At 39.8% G+C, this 19,362-nt stretch overlaps 1 protein-coding gene across 4 annotated transcripts in view; it reads right to left on the reverse strand.

The window, feature by feature from the left end:
- Nucleotides 1–791: 791 nt before the first annotated feature.
- Nucleotides 792–19,362, reverse strand: part of fat3a (FAT atypical cadherin 3a) — a 248,915-nt gene continuing 230,344 nt past the window's right edge. For 2 of the 4 annotated variants that reach the window (XM_042414700.1, XM_042414701.1), the window contains 7 exons: nucleotides 17,925–18,171; nucleotides 15,251–15,404; nucleotides 10,553–11,265; nucleotides 8,687–8,800; nucleotides 7,062–7,121; nucleotides 6,582–6,617; nucleotides 792–4,123 (listed from right to left, as the gene is read on the reverse strand). In XM_042414700.1, the coding sequence (XP_042270634.1) occupies nucleotides 3,492–4,123; nucleotides 6,582–6,617; nucleotides 7,062–7,121; nucleotides 8,687–8,800; nucleotides 10,553–11,265; nucleotides 15,251–15,404; nucleotides 17,925–18,171 (1,956 nt within the window). In that variant the 3' untranslated portion in view covers nucleotides 792–3,491. The remainder of the gene's footprint in view (nucleotides 4,124–6,581; nucleotides 6,618–7,061; nucleotides 7,122–8,686; nucleotides 8,801–10,552; nucleotides 11,266–15,250; nucleotides 15,405–17,924; nucleotides 18,172–19,362) is intronic. The other 2 variants (XM_042414702.1, XM_042414703.1) reach the window with 2 other exon arrangements.

Consider the following 19,362-nt stretch of genomic DNA (forward strand, 5'->3'; position numbering starts at 1 on the left):
TCAACCAACAATGTATTGAGCCTGATTAAGTATATTCAGTTCCCAGTTTATTATGTACACACGCTAAAATGATGCAGACTAATACATTTCTGCAATAAATCCTACCTTCATGACGGTTATATTTGAATTTTTATATGAAGTTTTTTGTTGAAACTCTTTTAGAGAGATGTTAATTCAACTGCATATTATACTAACAGGTGTTTCCAATATTTTGTCCACCTCATTTATATCAATGAGGGTAGGATAAATAACAGAAACACCTTTTTGTACTTATATGGCACATCCCTATATAGTTATACTGAAAGTGTGCCATGTGCATCAACTACTAGCAATTTCAAATTTAAAACCTTTGCAGTAAGTCAGTGTTCTTTGTGGGATTCATTAAAAATGTTTTAATTTATTATTCTTTATGAAATCTACCTAACAGTCATGAGTGGCAAATCTTTTTTTGTCCTCTAGAGAGCACATACTTCATTTATGACAACTTGTTGAATTGAGAGAACATTAAATTTTTAGGAAATCAAATTCTATCAAGATAATATGGTCACAGTCCACATCCAACAAACAGGATAAGATACAGCTATATTAATCCATTTATTTTACATGGAAATTTGCCACATGATAAAAATACATTAGACTGATGACATATTTTTGGAGCTGGTGTAGAAAGTAGCATTTTATAACACTGAAGTAATGCTGGCATTAGCTAAACTAACACTATACTCCATTTGTGACAGCTGTGATAATCTGTCAGGGTGGATTTATCTCAGAATTGAGAACAGGCAACATGGTGAGCAAGGACCTTTTTATTTTCTGCATTGAATTTAAAAAACAAAAAAACAAAAAGTAAAAAAAAATCACTTTGTACACTCAATTGCTGCAGATAGGAGACATATTTTTGACACTGCCTAATTTCTCTGAAAATAAACAGACCAGTAAACAACATTAGAAAATCATCAAAACTTTCCAGATGACAGAAATATACAAAAAGATTCCCTCGGTACCATAAAAATGTTTTAACAAAAAAATTAAAAAAAATAAAAACATTTGCTGGGATGTAATGTCTGCATTTAATACTGTGCAAAATTCATCTATAATATTGAAATGGCATTCATGTGGAATTAAAAAGCAATGCTAAAAAGAGTAAAAACAACTTTGAGCAAAGAGTCAGTGGCAGAGGAGAAATGATGTGAAAATAATTGATATTCCACCTGACTCTTATTGTCCACATTCACATCAAACAGTCCAACAAAAAACTCAGAGGCAGTTCAGGATTGCAATTCTGTATCTACAAAATCTGCATTTTAACAACCTAGCTATGTACACTGTACAGAGATTTAAACACAAACATACATCTTTTACAAAGAAAAAAGGAGCTGCATGCCCGAGTGGATCAGGCAGATTATGGTACATACAGTGATGATCTGAAGCAGTCGGATGTGCTATCTGTCCTAGAGTCCAGATGGAAACTAAGCCATTAGTGACCTGGATAAGGGTTTGACTTCTTTCTGCAGACATAGTGAAGGTGAATGTCGCTAAAATGTGCTTTGCATGGCTGTTTGGGATTTAGGTGTGACAACATTAAATAGATCAAACCAGATATGAGATGGACATCAATTCAGGCTCACAGCAGAATGCAGCTGGTGCTTGTCAATTATTTTTGCCAAAAGTCTTCAGCTCTACAGTTGCCATGTGTCCTTTGCACCTTCTCACCATAAGAAGAATGAACAATTACAATGACATATTGCCACCAAGGCCTGTAGGATTTCTGAATATCCGTAAATCTCATCAAAGACATCATGTCAAGCCAACATCAAATCACAAGTGCAACATTAATTAAACAATTCCACAAAATAGAACGACTGAAGCTGAGAGTGGCTGTGGTTGCTGATATACATTTCCAAGCTTTCTATTTTAACATTACATTTGAACTATCTTGTTATCTAATGGAAGAATATTTTTTCATGATAACGTCTTAATCATCATTACAACATAACAAACTATATTTTTGTGGCACTCATATTTATTTCCAAGACTATCCAGTGGTGGATGAGTTATTTCTTAAGTACCGCATTAGCTGATTGGCATGAGCTGCTTCACAATTACTGGTTCATTCACCAACTGTGTGGCTACCAGCTCAAATTCATAATATAGGCCATTATAACCTTAAACTTCTCCTCGTGTGCATTTTTTTAGTATTGATTTTAACTAAGATTAAATATTCATGTATGGGTGGAGTAGTTGTTTCTGCTCTTATCCTTTGTGAGCTCCCACAAAGAGCAGAGCCTTTTCTGACAAGCTGAATTTATGTTTTCTATATAAACTGTTAATCTGCAAAGTAACAAGTAACTAAAGCTGTCAAATAATGTAGTGGACTACAAGGTACAACATTTCCTTCTGAAGTCTAGTAAACAGTAAAAAGCTCCATATGATGAAAACACAGTACAGTATTTGAGAAAATGTACTTACTTTTCACCACCAGTCTGAAATAGTCTTGGTTAGGCAATGAAGGGCCGACACTTCTTATCCTGACACAATGAAAAATGTCCTCATCACCGTAAAACAATTGGGGCGTAATGTTAGAATGAAATATTTGTCCTTGGATAATAGTCTTTAAAAGGTAAATCTAAGTACAGTTTCTTATATGGAGATAAGATAAAGTTTTGATCATGAGATAACAGGCATTACTTAGCAACTACAGCAGCTCTTGGCTTCTGTACAATACTTGATACAAAAAAGAAAGCTGGAAAATCAGTGACAAATTGAACATTTTGGGCTAATGAGAGGGACTGGCTGTAATGTCATGGCTTGATTTTTTTGGGAAAGGGGCAAGCACATTCCACATTAAATCAAATAAATGGCTTTTTGAAATGTGGCCAGAACATTGTTTCATACCTTTTCACCAGTAAGGTCATACTTTTTTTTTTTACAAAGTCTGTACAAGCTCAGAGTACTACAAAGTGTACAAATCCAAGGAGGAAAAAAAGGAAAATGGAGACTTGTGTCTTTTTAGAAACAAGTGGTCCAATGGGCCTCTGTGAAGGAGTGGGGAACCAAACAACCCTTTCACTTACATGATTGTCCCTTCTCTTTTTTATTTTTTTCTCCACCACATCTGTAAATTTTAATCTCTAATGGATTAGTCTTTCTCATTCACATTCTCTCTCCAATTTGTTTCACATTACAAATGACTCCCTATTGAAACAGGAAGGACACTTCTGACTGTTCTGCACAGCAAGGACAGGACTGACAACACACTGAGTTTGTTGTAGAAATGAACACTCCCATTTTTGGACAAAGTTGCATTGGAGGATAGTGCTTAAAACAAGTGAAATGTAGTTTTAAGATTGTGGGTTTTAAGGTAATTGTAAGAGTCTATGGTTGTAGCAGTAACTAGAATTGCTGTGATAACGTCTGTGCATCCACCCGAACAATGTTATGCTCCTTCTGGCCCATTATACCCCCATAGCATCCCTATACTGGTGAGTCAATCACACCTCTGTCTGTTGCTGTGAATCAGTGATGATGGTCACTCCTCGACGAAGCTCGTCCATACTGTCAAAGTCACTGCCATGTTCAGAATCATCCAGCCCACAGGGAGCTGACACGTCCGAGGCTGATGATGCGCCAACAGAGAGTCGCATATTTAGTGACACAGAGTCCTCAGTGTCCCCATTTCCTGGGGTCACCCCACTCGTTGAAGTGCTGAAGTCCCCGTGCGGCACCTCCCCAAGGGGCAGCTGGTGGGGAGGCAGGTACTGGCTGGGATGGAAGTGTGGCCTGGCATGCTGACGCCCGCTACTGCCAGAGCTCAGGGTGCTCTCCTTAGAAACCGGCGGGTTGGCAGGTAGCGGCGTGTAGGGCTCTGGATAGTCCTCACCGGTGGGCAATGGAGGAGGCAACTGGTCTTGGCTCAAGAACTCTTCTTCATGGGGAGGGGGGTAGTCACTGTCGATGTCATAGCCCCCCAGGTAGTAGTCTGACTCCAGTTCACGGGTGCTTCCTCCAAGGCGAGGGGCTGAGCCTGCTACATCGCTTCCAGGACCTGCCTCATAGCCTGGCACCTCCTCAATGTCTGAGAGCCTGGTGCTCGGCATCCAGTCTGATGTGTCCCAGTGATATGCTGGACAGTAGAAGGGAAGATGGTTAGTGACAATCTGAACAGTGAAAATGCTGTGAGCCAACAGTCCTCCATATGGCTGAGCTGAACCGTTGGATTGTGGCCAACACACTCGTCTCCACTTTGTGGAGCTGTGCAGCAGACATGCCTTCAGAATGCACCAGCACATTAGACACACTCAGATACAACTACAATACACAGAGGTACACAACCTGCACAGAAAACTTGTGGTCTTTGTGTGTACATGACATGCACAAAAGGAGCCTTTGCGGGTTGGGGTTACAGGTGTCACAGCATGCTGACCTTCATGGAGAATTGCAGCACTCAAGCACTCAAGGGCTCAAAAACACAGCAACAAAGGATTCTGGATGTTAGAGGGATACCTCAAATATTTGGTAGATTTTCCTATTGGTCAATGTAGCAGGGTGATAAAGAAAATACCTGTGTGTCGTCAGAAGGTTATTGGCTCCAATTCACCCTATTGCCACTTAAGAACTCAATGCAAATATTTAATTATGTAGTATGAATACAATGATTGAGTGTATCACCATAGTAGTCATGTCCAAATTCTGCAGCCACAGTGAGACCACATTCACTAAAAAACAGACAGCATAGGAACAATGTTCAATTATTGTTTTATTTATGTTTTCCTGAGAAGTGACCTCTTATGGTCATGTGAATAATGATTGCCCTGACATCATCAAGAACCTTAAAAAGGTTGTGCCATTTCACTTTACAGTAACACGATAACAAAGAATGTATCAGGTTGTTATATATTCATATAACTTGTTTTTCTATCATTTTGTGTATAAATGATTTTAAAAATTAGCGGTGAACATGTCGAGACTACTAACAACAACCAAAAGCTATTGCTGGCTTCCATTATTTACATCTAATTGCTCCAGTTTTTGTGATGTAGTGACCACTGATTGATGACCACCATAAACACTTGGTAAATACGATATGGTCACATGTGTTTGTGACATGTTGATAAAGACTGACCAAATGCAACATAAATAAGTGTCTGACATATACTGGATTTTGGGATCTTGAATCTGCAAAAGATATGATGGTCTCCTCCAAAGTTGAGTAAAAGAAGGCTGTATTTCTTGTTGACTTTGAAATGGGACCTAGTTAGGGGATGCTAAGGTTTCAGTATCGAGCACTGGAGCCAATGATCTACTGCCAGATCACAAATGATGATTCAGCTGATCAAAAGGACAATCTACCAAGAAGTCTGCAGATTAACTGAAGAACTGTAGATTTGAGGAGCAAATTGTGAGTGAAGATAAAACAAAATCAATGTCAAATAAAAGACATCCATGCATCAAAACAGAACACAAAACACGGGGAGGCTGAGGCTGTGAGACTTCATCATCACACGACAACTTGAACAGTACCATCACAGGGCTGGAGATAAAAATCCAAACAAAGTGACATGGTGGGATACAGTAAAGTAAGAGGTGGCAGGCAAAAGAAGGGGAGTAGGTAGAAGGATGAGTGACTGTCCTGGGCTGCCAGGTGAGTAGCCAATGAGCTGTGGGAGGGGTATTAAATCATATCAAGTCACACACACACAGGGAAAGAGCTCCAACTAAAGGAAGAGATAAGCAGAAGAATTTACCAATGACAAAAAGTATGAAAATACAGCTTGGTATACACAGAAATAGAAAGATACAGGGCGTAGACAAAATCCTTTCAGTCACGATAGACTAGCTTTGAGATAAAAAAGTGATAAAAAGTGAACCTTCATGACCATCTAGATGTTGTTTTCATTCTCCTGGTGGTTGAGGGGTGGGTGGGTGGGTGGAGGGGGGGGGTTACACTGTACATGGAAAACCGGCTTTAGGGTTAATATAAAGGCCTGGTAAGACGGGAAACATTTATCCTGAGGCTAATATCTGTGAAAAGATTCTTGTAACATTCCTACAACTGTGCCCTGACTACTTTTTCTGTCCAGTGTGTGATATGGGCATCAATTAATAACACTGTCACAGTATGTTGCATTTTAGTCAACTGAAAGTTTTGGCCCCAGAAGAAAGGTCAACAGGTTACCAAATTTAATATACATTTGGAAACTTATCTTGCTCAGGACCAAATATTAGGATGGTTGGACAGACAGTTGGATGAACTGCCTGACCAACATCTTTACCATAAAGCCCTGATGATAGCTGGGCAAAAGGATGCAAATGCAAACTGCTTTGACAACATAGAACAAGTCACAGTTATTGGGATATGACAAATGGAGTTGAAAAAAGCTACTGATTGGCATGCGGCCTAATATGGAGTATTAACTATGTAAATTTGGTTACTACACAATCCAAGTTCTTATCATTAAGTGATTATTATTTTGTCTACTCCATGCAGGTAGATAGATAGACTGACAGACAGACAGACATACAGACAGACAGATAGAAATAGATTTGTATGTGGGTAGGTGATGGAGGGTTAGTGTAGTCACCTCTATTGTAGGTTTGACTTTGGTCCATGACTGACACTGTCAGATAGAAGAACAACATAACAGAGAGGCCTTTAGCATTTGATTGTGAGTATGTCTATTGTTCTAAATAGTCTCTCTAGTCTCCTCACTATGTTTGTGATGATCACAACACAGTGTTTAATTTTTAATTTGAGTTTTCATATGTATCAAGAACCAAAAGATAGTGGAACAGATGCTAAACTGGAAGCGGGGTGGACTTACTGACTACTGACTGTGAGAATGTGTGAGAAAGGAAAAAAAAAGACTAAGGCTTGACATAATGGGAATGAATCTATGTACAGTAGGCTTCACTTGAATGATATTTAACACACTGAGAGTGTATTTAGATTAGGCATGTAACTGAAGACCCCTCTTTCAGAAGAGATACTGCAATGAAAAGACTGAGATAAGAAAAGAGTGGAAGAGTGAGAGGTGAGACACAAAGGGAATGAAACATGGTACCTTCACTTTCGATTGTGTCGACTGCATCATTGACCAGTCGAATGACGGTCACTATGGAGGCTTGTGGAGGGAAAAAGGAGGAGATAAGTTTTGAAATACAATCATTCAAAGTGAAAAATGCTTGTTATGGTGTAGGTCAAGGCTGTCCCATCACATCTGGGGCATTTCTTATGGCTGCTCACAACTGCCAGTCCTGTCTGCAGCGAGGGCTATGTGGCCTGCCTTTCTCTCGATTGAGTGATGGTGCTGATTTTGATGTTGGGGGATAATTCATACACACTATTGGATATAGGTCATGTTAAAAGAATAAAATCAGCAAAGTCAACACTGCCAAACGAAAGCAAAAAAGAAAGCCACATGAAAACAAAACTTTCAAAAAAACAACACATTCATTGCAATTTTATTGCTTTTTGTTTAGTACAGGCACAACACTTTCTCGTTTGATAACACCATTCAAACTTTAGCAAGCACAGGAATGACAATGACAACAGTGTTTATGCAGCTGAGGTCAAATGAACATATTCAATTATATGATATATTATTAGGAAGAAGCTGACATTCTGGAATTATGAGTAATCTGAAAAGTGAAAGAATGAATCTTATGGATTCCAAATAAAATCTAGAGAGAACAGGACAATGCAATGATACTGAAACACAAAACCAAATACACAGCTCCAGCACAAAGACCACATCCAAAGACACCAACAGCACGACATGAAGCAATAAAAAACCCTCAGCCTCTTCATTACATGACCTATGCACAATTGTGAGAAAAAATTTGTGAATGATTGGGAGTGCATTATTGCAGTATTTGCAAATATGAAAAAAGATCAATAGATAAACTACATAAAACAACATACTGTTGATTTTGCAAATCAAAATCCAGATGTGGGGCTAAAAAAAAAAAAAAAGACCTGATAGTGATGCTAGAGGAGACAGGGCTCATTCTCTGGAGCCATGAATATCCACAGTTTGGAACATCAGTTACAGCTCAAGAGTATGCTGGAAAGTCTTCTTGCTCTAGCCTTTTTTTGTTAACACATGAGGCCCTCTGACTACTGCTACTAAAGCTAACTGAGGGATTATTTCATTACTTCTATATGACGTCTAATTACTTAGCAGCAAGCAGAGGAAATTTACACTCTCAAATTTGATCCTTTTCTTGACTGAAGCATATGACTCCAATTACCCTGTCTTTATATTCTGAGAGATGTATGTGTTTCTGGCCAGACTGGAACTGCTCAATTTCTTCAATAAAAACATGAAAAAAATGTAATTATATAGTCTTAATGGTGTATTCATATCATGTCTATGTATTGTTATTAATGGGTTGAACAAATGTTGTATTCTACAACCAAAGAGTTCACCAATGTTTTCTCACAAATGTATGAAAACCATAAAACCATGTATATGGATAGCACTGGTATTTGCATGGATATTGATGGGCAAAATTTCAAACTAAAGAAAGAGACGCCCGGTGTAACCAAATACTAAACAAGTAAACACTTTGAAATAACCACACTTAAAAGAAATGAACCTCTGGAGAACTGGATTATTCTAAGAACGCCGACCCATGATTGCTGCAAACATTGTGTCACTGAGTTAGTGAGAAGGGTGTGTCTTACCATTGTCATCACAGGAGTCAGACTGGAAGGAGCTTAGTGACTGGACCTCTGAGTTACTTCCTTTGTTGCTACCTGAGAAACATGTTACTTCTTCTGCCATGTCAACCATCTTGCCTGCAGGGAGAGGTCAGGGGGTCAGGAGGGTCAGATTCCATAGCAAACACACAAATATAGAAAAATGGCCTTTTGTGGAGCTGAAACCCTGACTGCGTGTTTTTAGGCATGCTTGGTATTCTAGACTAGTGCTGGGAAATTTGAACCTTACTGGGTCCTAACCTATAAATATATCAAAGCTTTTCAGGTTTTGAGTCATAGGGGCTGTGCACACTTTATGAGTGTATGGCACACTAAAGAGTTGCTTTATCTTATGTCACTGTTGGATTTCGAGTGCAGTAGAAAAGGTTTATTCACTAATTTTTTGCTAGCACTATTCTATCTCTATATCCTATATAGCTTAATTTACCTAGGCCTACATGTCCCAATCACAAGTGTCACTGCAAACATCACATAGCACAGTTGAATTTAAGGAGGTAAAGCCCACTTATCCCAGCTGCCGATGTACATATTGACTTTTCAGCAAAGAGGATGTGTGTTAATAGCATGACGGATATTGTAAATGATCTGCCGTACAGTGTAATGCTAGAGCACAGGATAACAGTCAGTATTCCAAATCATTTAGAAATGATGTTTGCTTCGGTCCAAACAACATGTGGAAATAATTTTCAAAAATGATGTAGGGATATTTTAACCATGATGAATATTGTCTTCTCAAATATGCTCCTTTTGCCACATACACAGTGAATTGTAAGCCTGAGCATGGTTCCAAACTGTGATGTCATGTGTGCAGAGATAGGCTACACTTGCAGCATACAGAGGACAAACATCTTTGACTGGACAGGTTTGGGACGCCTGGCAATCTAATACTATCTGACCAGTTGAAGAGCAGTACTGTACACCTACAACAATATGAAGACACATCTGAGAACGTTTGTTTTTTCCATATATTGCAATGTTAATAAAATCCCTGTAGGTTTAAGGGGAAAAAACTGCTTTGTGCACAGTAATTTGTGCTTTTAAATTCATCATTTATGCGCCCAAAAATAATGTTAAAAAATATGTTAATTCGTAACAAAATAATCTAATCTAATATCAAAGGTGCACTCACTACTTTAGCTTTATTAGCATTATTTTGTTACACATGGGCCTACTGTTCCTAAAGGTCAAGAATATTAACATGGGACATTTTTGAATGGAAACCCCTGGATTAGTGAGGTGAAATCTTTATTTTGTATTATTGATTTATTTTCTCTTTTTCAAAATATATTACAGTGCAATACTCAGCACCAATTGTTCCTTATGTATATGGACAGTTGGTCTGTTGATGTTTGGCATTATGTGAACATAATGTTTGATGAAAAACAACTAACTAGATAGAACTTTATATGAAGCAGAATTTAACTAAAAATCAAAGATCTCTGTGCACAGTTACATTAGGTTACACTACCATCAGCTATAGAAACAGCCAGGTTTACTGTCTCTCTGAAGAGAAAAGACTGTGTTATGCGATTTAATGAAGTCCATTTTATGTTTTATGGTTCAATATATGATGATTTAAGGGCTATATTGATGGATGATGATGAAATCTTGAGCTGTGTTTTAGGAGGTGAACCTTTTTGTTGCAGATTTAATTTAATGTTTTCATAATTTTATATATTTTATACTTGGACAAAATTGTCCACAAAATAACCTCAATAATATATGTTCTGTGCCAAACACACTCAATCTCCTCTACAAGATATTACTTCATTAACCTTAACTTATTCTAATTGTAAGTTCTTTAACATGCAAACACCCACACACACTCACCATCATCACTGTCCCATGGGCTTTTGCGAATGGAGTCACAGTCTGAGCGACATGGTGATACTGGGGGCAGATTGGGGGCCACGCTGCACACCACCACGCCTCTCCTGGTGGTCCCTGACAGGATCCTTGGTGACTCTGGATGAAAGGTACTCATCTCTGTATGCTCCACAGTACGCCCATCCACCATCTTCTCCAGTGTGGACCGTGGGTCTCCTTGGAAACAGGGTGTGTATGCCATGGGTCTCACAGGCACCTGCGGAGGTCCCATCATCCCACCTCCTCCCACCATGGTGGGCCCCAGCCCCGGCTCTGAGTACAGGTTCAGAGGATCTCCAGGTGTGCAGTGCAGGGTCTTAAACTGAACACCATTGGCCTTGTTGAGGAGGGCTGCTGTCGCTGGATCCTGGACCAGAGACAGATTGTTCCGCGAGTAGTTCTTCTGAAAGACCTTCTTGCGGAAAGCGATGAAGAGGATGATGAGGGTGATGATGACAAAAAGCACCACAGCGATGCCGATCAACTCCTCCTTACCGACCACAGCATGACCCGCCTGCATGTCGGGAACAACGACAGGTCGCAGGCTGCAGCGCTGGCCCACAAAGCCTGCCGTGCAGTTACAGTAGAAGGAGCCATGAGTGTTGATACAGATGCCACCGTTCTCACACTCGCCCTCTGGGTTGCTGCGGTCACATTCATTCACATCCTCCTCACAGCTGCAGGATGGAGGGATGGAGGAAAGAGGGAAGAGACTGAAGTGAGTGTTAGTGTATGAGTAACTATGGACTGCTCAATTACCTGCTCCTGGATGGATCGCTTTCCAAAAGAGAGGGAGCAAAAGAGTCAAATGAGTGTAAGGTTACAGGTGGAGGCTGGTGAGGAAATTATTTCAATCAAGTTGGTGAAGTGTTTTGTTCTTGATTTTACGTGGAAAGGATCGTTTTTCCTTATTAATCTGGTTTTTAAAAGCTCTTAACTTATTTAACCTCGTTTACCAATTGATGGGTCAGTCACTACAATTTCACAAAGCCATATTTGAAATTCTAGTAGAGATCCCAAAGTTACCAAATCTGTGAAAATGTGTATACTCAGAAAAAAGGAGGGGAGCCATCAGATGGAAAAAAGTGAGAGAATTTAATATGCTCAATATGTGCAGGAATGGCATGAAGAATACAGAAAAGGCTTGGATCAATGGCTACTCTGGATTGCAATGTGTTTCAAGTTTGGCATCATTTCTGAAGAGTGCTGCTTGGGAAGCCTTTTTCCACTGTTCTCTCATGGATAACCAACTGGACGAAGCAAGCAACTAAGCAGCAACTGGGGCCCCATCTCCCCAGCAACCAAAAAGCCTCAAGTTCCCTCAATGTCGACTGACTTTTGGTAATTTCATTAATAACAAATTTATATCAGTAAAGTGCAATATCAACTAAGTTGGGCTCCATTTATGAATTAATCTTGTAGCTTTTTGTCAAATTTCAGTTTAAATATTTCAGTTTATATTGTGCTCACATGGTGGATATTCTTAAATATGATTCTATTTAATCAAATTACAGCAAACAAAACTGACATACAGACAACTTGTTGTCAGGTAGTACAGGTAGTGTGCTGGAAGTAGTTTGGAAATAGTCTTATTTGCTTCCTTTCCAGTTTGATCTCATGTCTGTTTGTTCGGTCGGAGCTGGAGTCGGGATGTGGTTAGCCTAGCTTAGCATAGCATAATGACTGAAAGCAGGGGCAACAGCTAGTCTGGCTTTGTACAAAGTTCAGAAATACATCTACCAACACCTAAAATGCTCATTGGTTCATATTATGTATCTCTGTATCTGATGTTTGATGTGTTCATAAACAAAAATGTAAAAATAGTAATGTGTGGTTTTTGGGGGAGTTAAGTGCTTAACTATTCCTTGATCAACAGCAGTAACTGAGCATAGCCTCCTGGAGACTTGTCGTTGTGAGGTTGCCAGGTGTGGTACCATTGCATCTGTCCAGAGACTAAAAGCTGTGGTTGCTGACTGTATCTGGCAACCTGTGCTTTAACCAGAGACACTTGAAGTACTGGGTGGATAAGCTATTCAAACAAAAAAAGAGTTCTAGAGTTCTAGTTCCTTCCTCTGAAACCACAACTTGTCCTAACATGTCTAGTTAAACAGCAATCTCATGTAAATAACCTAATAACATAATAATAACTATAAAATTACTGATAGACCTACTTGGACAGAGCCAGGCCAGCTGTTTCCCTTTGCTTCTAGTCTTTCTACAAAGTTAGGCTAACCACATCTTGACTGCAGCTCTGTACTTAACACATAGACATTCCTTTGATGGGAAGTTGGAGGTGTAAAGAGGGGCCGAGGGGTAGTTGGTGGGGATCAATCGGAGACCAACAGCAAATTTTTACCCCACTGCCCTCTGAAAAGTTCATCTGATCACAGCATCATCACAAAACTGTAATCAGTGAATTGGAAGTTTTACAAAGCTGAATAAAGTTAGGCTTTAGCTTAAGGATCAACAGTGTCATTTGCATTAAAACTAAACATTTCATCTAAAGGACTTTCGGTTGATTTCCATAAGTGATGCAGACTGCTGCAGTGCACAACTATGAAAAGTGAGCAAGTTTTAATGGTGCCCAGTAGGTGTAGCCTCAGAGACATGATGCATTTTGTGGTGTGTGGTGACTCAGATCTGAGTCGCCACCTGCTGGTTCATTCCCCTGAGATCTCCAGATGGAAAAAAGAGGATTATGATTCATTTATAAAACTTCTTGAGATCTGAATTCATAAAGAAACAGGCTTTGATGAAATAAGTTAATCAGCTTGTGTATAATCATGGTGTGTATGCATATGTGTGTGTGAGCATGGTGAAATTCAACACAGTGTGTTCTTCTATCCTGTCAGCTGCCACACTGCATTTCCTTTGACAGTGATGGAATTTTAATGGCATTTGGGAAATGTGACAAACAAGTGCTGTGTATGAGCAAGCAGAGGATAACATAGTAATATCTTCAGTACAAACTATAATGTCATGCTGCCACCCTCTGGCCGCAAACACCAAGAGCACTCAATACATTATTCAAATTATTTCCTTTTGAGCATTGCACTGTGGGACAATAGTGAACACTAAGACACAGTATGCAAGTCAGTATGCACACTGACTTTCTTCAGTATATTTAATTTAGGGTCTGTGAAAACACTACAGACTCAAAACCTGTTTTGAATTAGTCTGTAGTTTGCTGAACATCAGCTTTAATGTAATGTTCCTACTAGTTTCCTTGTATAATTGATTAACTGGTAACACTGCCTTTTTATTGATTTATTTTTTCATTTATCTTTTTTACAACAACAATGCAAGATGCAATACACAATGAATTGAATTAAAGCTTTAAAGGGCCAGTTCGCTGTGGATTGTCCAGTGTAACATGGACACTCTTTTAGAAAGAGATTTTGCTGTTGAAGTTTTTAGATGTAATTGTGCAATTTTGTGCCCTAACAAATTGAATTATATTTACCGCCATTGTCTTGGGGTAGAGACAGAAATACAAATACAGACCAATAAAGCTAAAACTATCTACAGTGGAAACTGCTTATAGTGATCATGGTTACAGTGATGAACTGCTTATATGGATCAAAAAGCTTGAGACAGAATCATTCCTATACAAATGCTGTTTAAATAATTACTTTATAGTAGTCAAGTAGTCCAGTACATTTTGGGTCTTTTCATACATGACAACATGTGTAAAAAAAAATTAAAACTGTTGTAGCCTACTACTGCAAGTTGTCATATGTCATAGACTCTTTTATGACTTATTTGTATAAGGTTCTGGGACCGCCACAGTGCGTAACAACCGTCCCTGCCTTCTCTCCCAAAATAAGTCCAGTGTCTGTGAGTGTGTGTGTGTGTGTGTGTGTGTGTGTGTGTGTGTGTGTGTGTGTGTGTGCGCACATGCACGCCATATATCTTCCTCTACTCACACCACTGTGGCTTAGTGAGTTATTTTGCCCTCCCATTCTACTCTACTCGCGTTTTGGGACTCTTACATTGTGTAATTATCGTCCCAGCTCTCTCACAGCAGCAGGTATGTTACGTGAGTGGAGTGTAATGCTTTCACCCTGACCATTCAGACAGGGCTTGGAGCAGGAGAGGGCCATGGTCCAACTTATGCTATTTTATCTTTAAATCAGTAAATAGCAAAACTGTCTGTTTCATTACTATATATGCATGTAATAAATATATAAATGTCAATTAGATGGTACAGTGTTTCCCCTAGGTTGACTGCTGCAACATTTATTAAATGACACATTGTAGCCTGCACTGTAAATTTACCGCCATATTGACAACTTACTACAAAACCTGCTCCTCTCCTGCTACGCTACTCTTATAACAGTACCTTTCACGTAGATGTCCTTTGGAGAAGATAGGGAGGATGACTCAAAACAATTGCACGGTAACTAGGGTGTTATCATGCTCGCACATTGTGCGAAAATCATTAGTAGCCCATTGATATTAATGATCATGTGAAATTTCAGCAGTTGGTGGTGCACCACTGCAGAATAATTATAGAGGAAACACTGTGGTAATCTGCATGAGAAATAAAGAATAAGTGGTTTCCACTGTACAAGTATGTGAAACAATATATTTTTCAGAATTTGGGTGAAGCAACCCTTCAGGATTTTCAGTTCAGGGCTGTGTGTTTGGACGGAGACTCACGTCAGACCCTTGAAGCCTCTCCTGCAGCTGCAGAGGAAGGCGTTGCCTATGGCCTTACACACACCGCTGTTCTGACACGGGTTGGGGACACATGCTGTTATCTCCATCTCACAGCGCCCGCCGGTGTACTGGGGGTTACAGCTGCAGGAGAATCCTGGCAGACAGACAGCACGGAGGGAGACAAGGAAACAGACTTCATTATGAATTCAGAGCATTCTATGTTTACAACACTGAGAGAAAATTAAATGGCCAAAACAAACACAACCCTTTGGGAAAATGTGTACACCCACACAACATAAGGGGATGACTCTCACATTCAAAAACACACACACACACACACACACACACACACAAACACACTACTTAAAATCACAAATACATACTTGTAAGAAAATGTGGGAAATTAGTATTTTTTATTGTGTGTACACAATACATCAGAGACGCACTAACCTTTCCATGCCGCTGTGTTAATGACAACAGTGGGTTGCTACAATTCCCAGGATGTTTTGCCCATTACAGTATAAATGGAGAACATGTGGTGTGTGGGAAGTCTTACAGCAGTGTTCAGAGAGACCTAGTGTTACTGTAGCTTCACAACAAACACACACACCTCTGCTGGAAGCTCTGTGTGCTGACACTGTAGCTGCAACATTTGCTTGCCTCAGACAGTGTGGGGATTTGAACCAGCAGCTGTTGATCCCAGCACTACCTCAATAACCTCTTCACTACTTGGGACCTGGTCTTCATTGGTGGAGGACTGAGTGTAGGGTTTTTCAATTGTTCAAACCTGGCTTCAAATTCATGTGGAGGTGTTGGAACAACTTGGCCTTAAATGCTGAGTCCGGTGATACTATATATTTGTATTGTATTGTAGTCAACAAATCCCATGTACAAACCTAAACCAGCAATGAATCCTACTACTTCTACTACAATACTACCTTACTAATAAGTTTTGTGTGTTTCAAAGCCTGATATATTAGTATTATTCCTAAGTCATCTGTGCCATAAGAGCTCCAACTATTATACTATTACTATTATTACTATTATACTATTATACAACTATTACCATGAACACACACAATGTCATTTATTTAGACGCAATCCCACTCACGCTGTCCTGCTGCCAGAAATATGACGGCATATCTCTGCCAAAAACCTGCAAGCGCAAATGACATTCACATGCATGGATGTAGAGTAGTTGCGAATACAACTGAAACAGTTGCGCACGCATATTATTTTTGCAAGTGCTTTCACAGCGCCCGCACAGAGAATATCCCTGCTCATGCAGATGATGGTTATAAACGTTCTTTGTTAACCCAGGCTTTCTTCTTCAGGCTCTGTGCGTACTTCCACAAAAGGGGGCCTTTGACACATCATTTGACTCTTCTTCCACACAAAATGGACCAATCGCGTGCCGCCTACTTCAGCCATGAGGAACAGGTCATTATAATGGAGAGCTATGAAGAATATAAATACATTTTTGCAGCAAAAAGCAACATTGTTGCTGCAAATAAGGCGAGCCCTGTGTGGCTGTGTGGCCAAGCAGGGCTGTGTGGCTGCTCTAACCTGTTAACATGTGCGCCGAAATGAAAAGCAAGAGGTTCTGTGACGCACACACACTTCTCACGCAGGCTGCGTGCCCCAGGCGTAAATTAAGTTAATATATTCATTTAACCTCTCCCACATTCAGAGCTCTTAAACTTTAAACTAGATGCAACGGATTCAAACATTATATTCAAGAAGTGCATTTAGATCTGACTCTGTCCCATAATAAAAGATACGTGGAAATCACTTTAGTTTTTGGCCAAATCAAAGTGAAATTAATTTTATAGCTTGAATATTATCTGTGATAAATACCAATAGAAAATCAGTTTTCTTTTTTTGTTCAAAGTACTTTTTTCATTAGTTTTTAGTTTTTATTAGTTTTTTTACAATTCGAAATACAGTTTGATATATTTTAACAAAATCCCATCCCACAAGTAATCCTAACCTACTGCACCATTACGAATTTACAATACGACATATCAAAACAATGGTAAGTATGACAAAAGACTAATCAGTTTTCTAATCAGTGTTCTTTAACACTGCAGTACCACCCGTGTTAAACGGACTTGGAAGCATATCAGGTGGTTCGTGAAAGAGTGCCGCTTTTTAAGCTGACTTAAGCGGAAACTCGGAATATAACCTGTTCTAGACCAGGTTAAGTTTGCAGCATAAGTTACCATGGTGATCTAGCCAGGTTAAAAGACAGCTGCCTTTCTGGCCTTGAAAACCCTGGCTTTAGGCTCAACATACCTCACTAACCCACTAATCTCGCTAGTACATCCCTCTGCTCGCTCTGTTTTTTCTTTTTGGCAGTAAGTGGGCAGACCCAGTCACAATTGCATCCCTAAATATAATTGGTTGAGCAGGTCTGCCATCATCACCACTTGGACAAACCACGTAGACCAGTTCTATATGAAAAGTGCCTGAGATAACTTCTGTTGTGATTTGGCATTATATAAATAAAATTGACTTGACTTGAATATATGCAATGTACTTGAGTGTGTTTATCTGCACTCTGTCTTTTGTTTCTTCCTGTATTGACATTAATTTGTGATTAAGACATAAAGGCTACAGTTCTTCAGGGCCTTCATTCTATGGTGGATGTGCTGTTTGTAGTGCTCTTACTCACCACCAGAGGGCAGGCTGGTGCAGGTGGCTCCATTGTGGCAAGGCTGCTGCAGGCAAGCATCGGGGTACAGGATGCACCCCAGCTTCAGCTCTGTCAGTCCTACCACCTCAGCATATCGTGAGCGCTTGTTCTGTAGCGGCAACTCGTTGTTGTTCAACATAACCGAGTCCAGGCAGCCCTGAAATCCCTCAAGCACCTGTGGGTCCTTCTGGGAGTCCATGAGACTGTGTGAGTTGGGATGCTGCACCTGAGATCAGGAGTTAAAACATTTGTTTTCCTTTATGAAAATCTAAATGTTGTTTCAAAGACTGCTCCACACTGACAGGAAGAAAATTCTAATGAAATGCTGAGGCCTTTTAATGTATTATTTTGCCGATCTAAAAGTGGTCTGCTAACAGGTTTAGCCCAACCTGTTGTGGTTACAGGTGTCACCACACCAGCAGATTTCACTGATAGGAATTGTTATTGTATTGTTAGTCAGCTGGTTAGTTGTTTAGTCTGACCTACAGTGCTGCTTGAAAGTTTGCAAACCCTTTAGAATATGCTCTATTTCTGCATAAATATGAGCTAAAATGTGATCAGATTTCCATGCAAGTCCTAAAGCTAGATAAAGAGACATCGATCAAATAAATGAGACAAAAACCTTACACTTGTTCATTTATTTACTGAGGAACATGAACCAATGTTACATATTTGTGCGTGGCAAAAGTATGTGAACCTCTAAGATTATCACTTCATTTGAAGGGGAAATTAGAGTTGGGTGTTTCAATCAATGGAATGACAATCGGGTGTGAGTGTCGGAGTCCCTGCTTTATTTAAAGAAGAGAGTCTTCAGTATCAAAGTCTGAGCTTCACAATACAGGTTTGTGGAAGTGTGTCAAGGCTCAAACAAAGGAGATGTCTGACGACCTTAGAAGAAGAGTTGTTGATGCTCACCAGGCTGGAAAGGGTTACAAAACCATTTCTAGAGAGTTTGGACTCCATCAGTTGACTGTCAGACAGATTGTGTACAAATGTAAGACATCCAACACCATTGTTTCCCTCCCCAGGAGTGGTCAAACAACAAAGATCACACAGAGCAAGGTGTGTAATAGTTTGGGAGGCCAAAAGGGACCGAAGGGTAACGTCTAGGAAACTAAAGTCATGAGTCCACCGTCAGGAGCACATTGAACATCAATAGTGTGCATGACAGAGTTGCAAGGAGAAAGCCACCACTCTCCAACAAGAACATTGCTGCTGTCTACAGTGTGCTCAAGCCCCATGGACAAGCCAGAAGGCAATTGGAAAGATGTCCTGTGGATGGATGAGACCAAAATCAAACTTTTCGACTTGAATGACAAGCATTATGATTGGCGATGAGCAAACACTGCATTCCAGCAGAAGAACCTTATCCCGTCTATGAAACATTGTGGTGGCAGTATCATGGTTTGGGCCTGCT

Source organism: Thunnus maccoyii, chromosome 6 (assembly GCF_910596095.1).
Source record: "Thunnus maccoyii chromosome 6, fThuMac1.1, whole genome shotgun sequence".
Lineage (NCBI taxonomy): Eukaryota > Metazoa > Chordata > Actinopteri > Scombriformes > Scombridae > Thunnus > Thunnus maccoyii.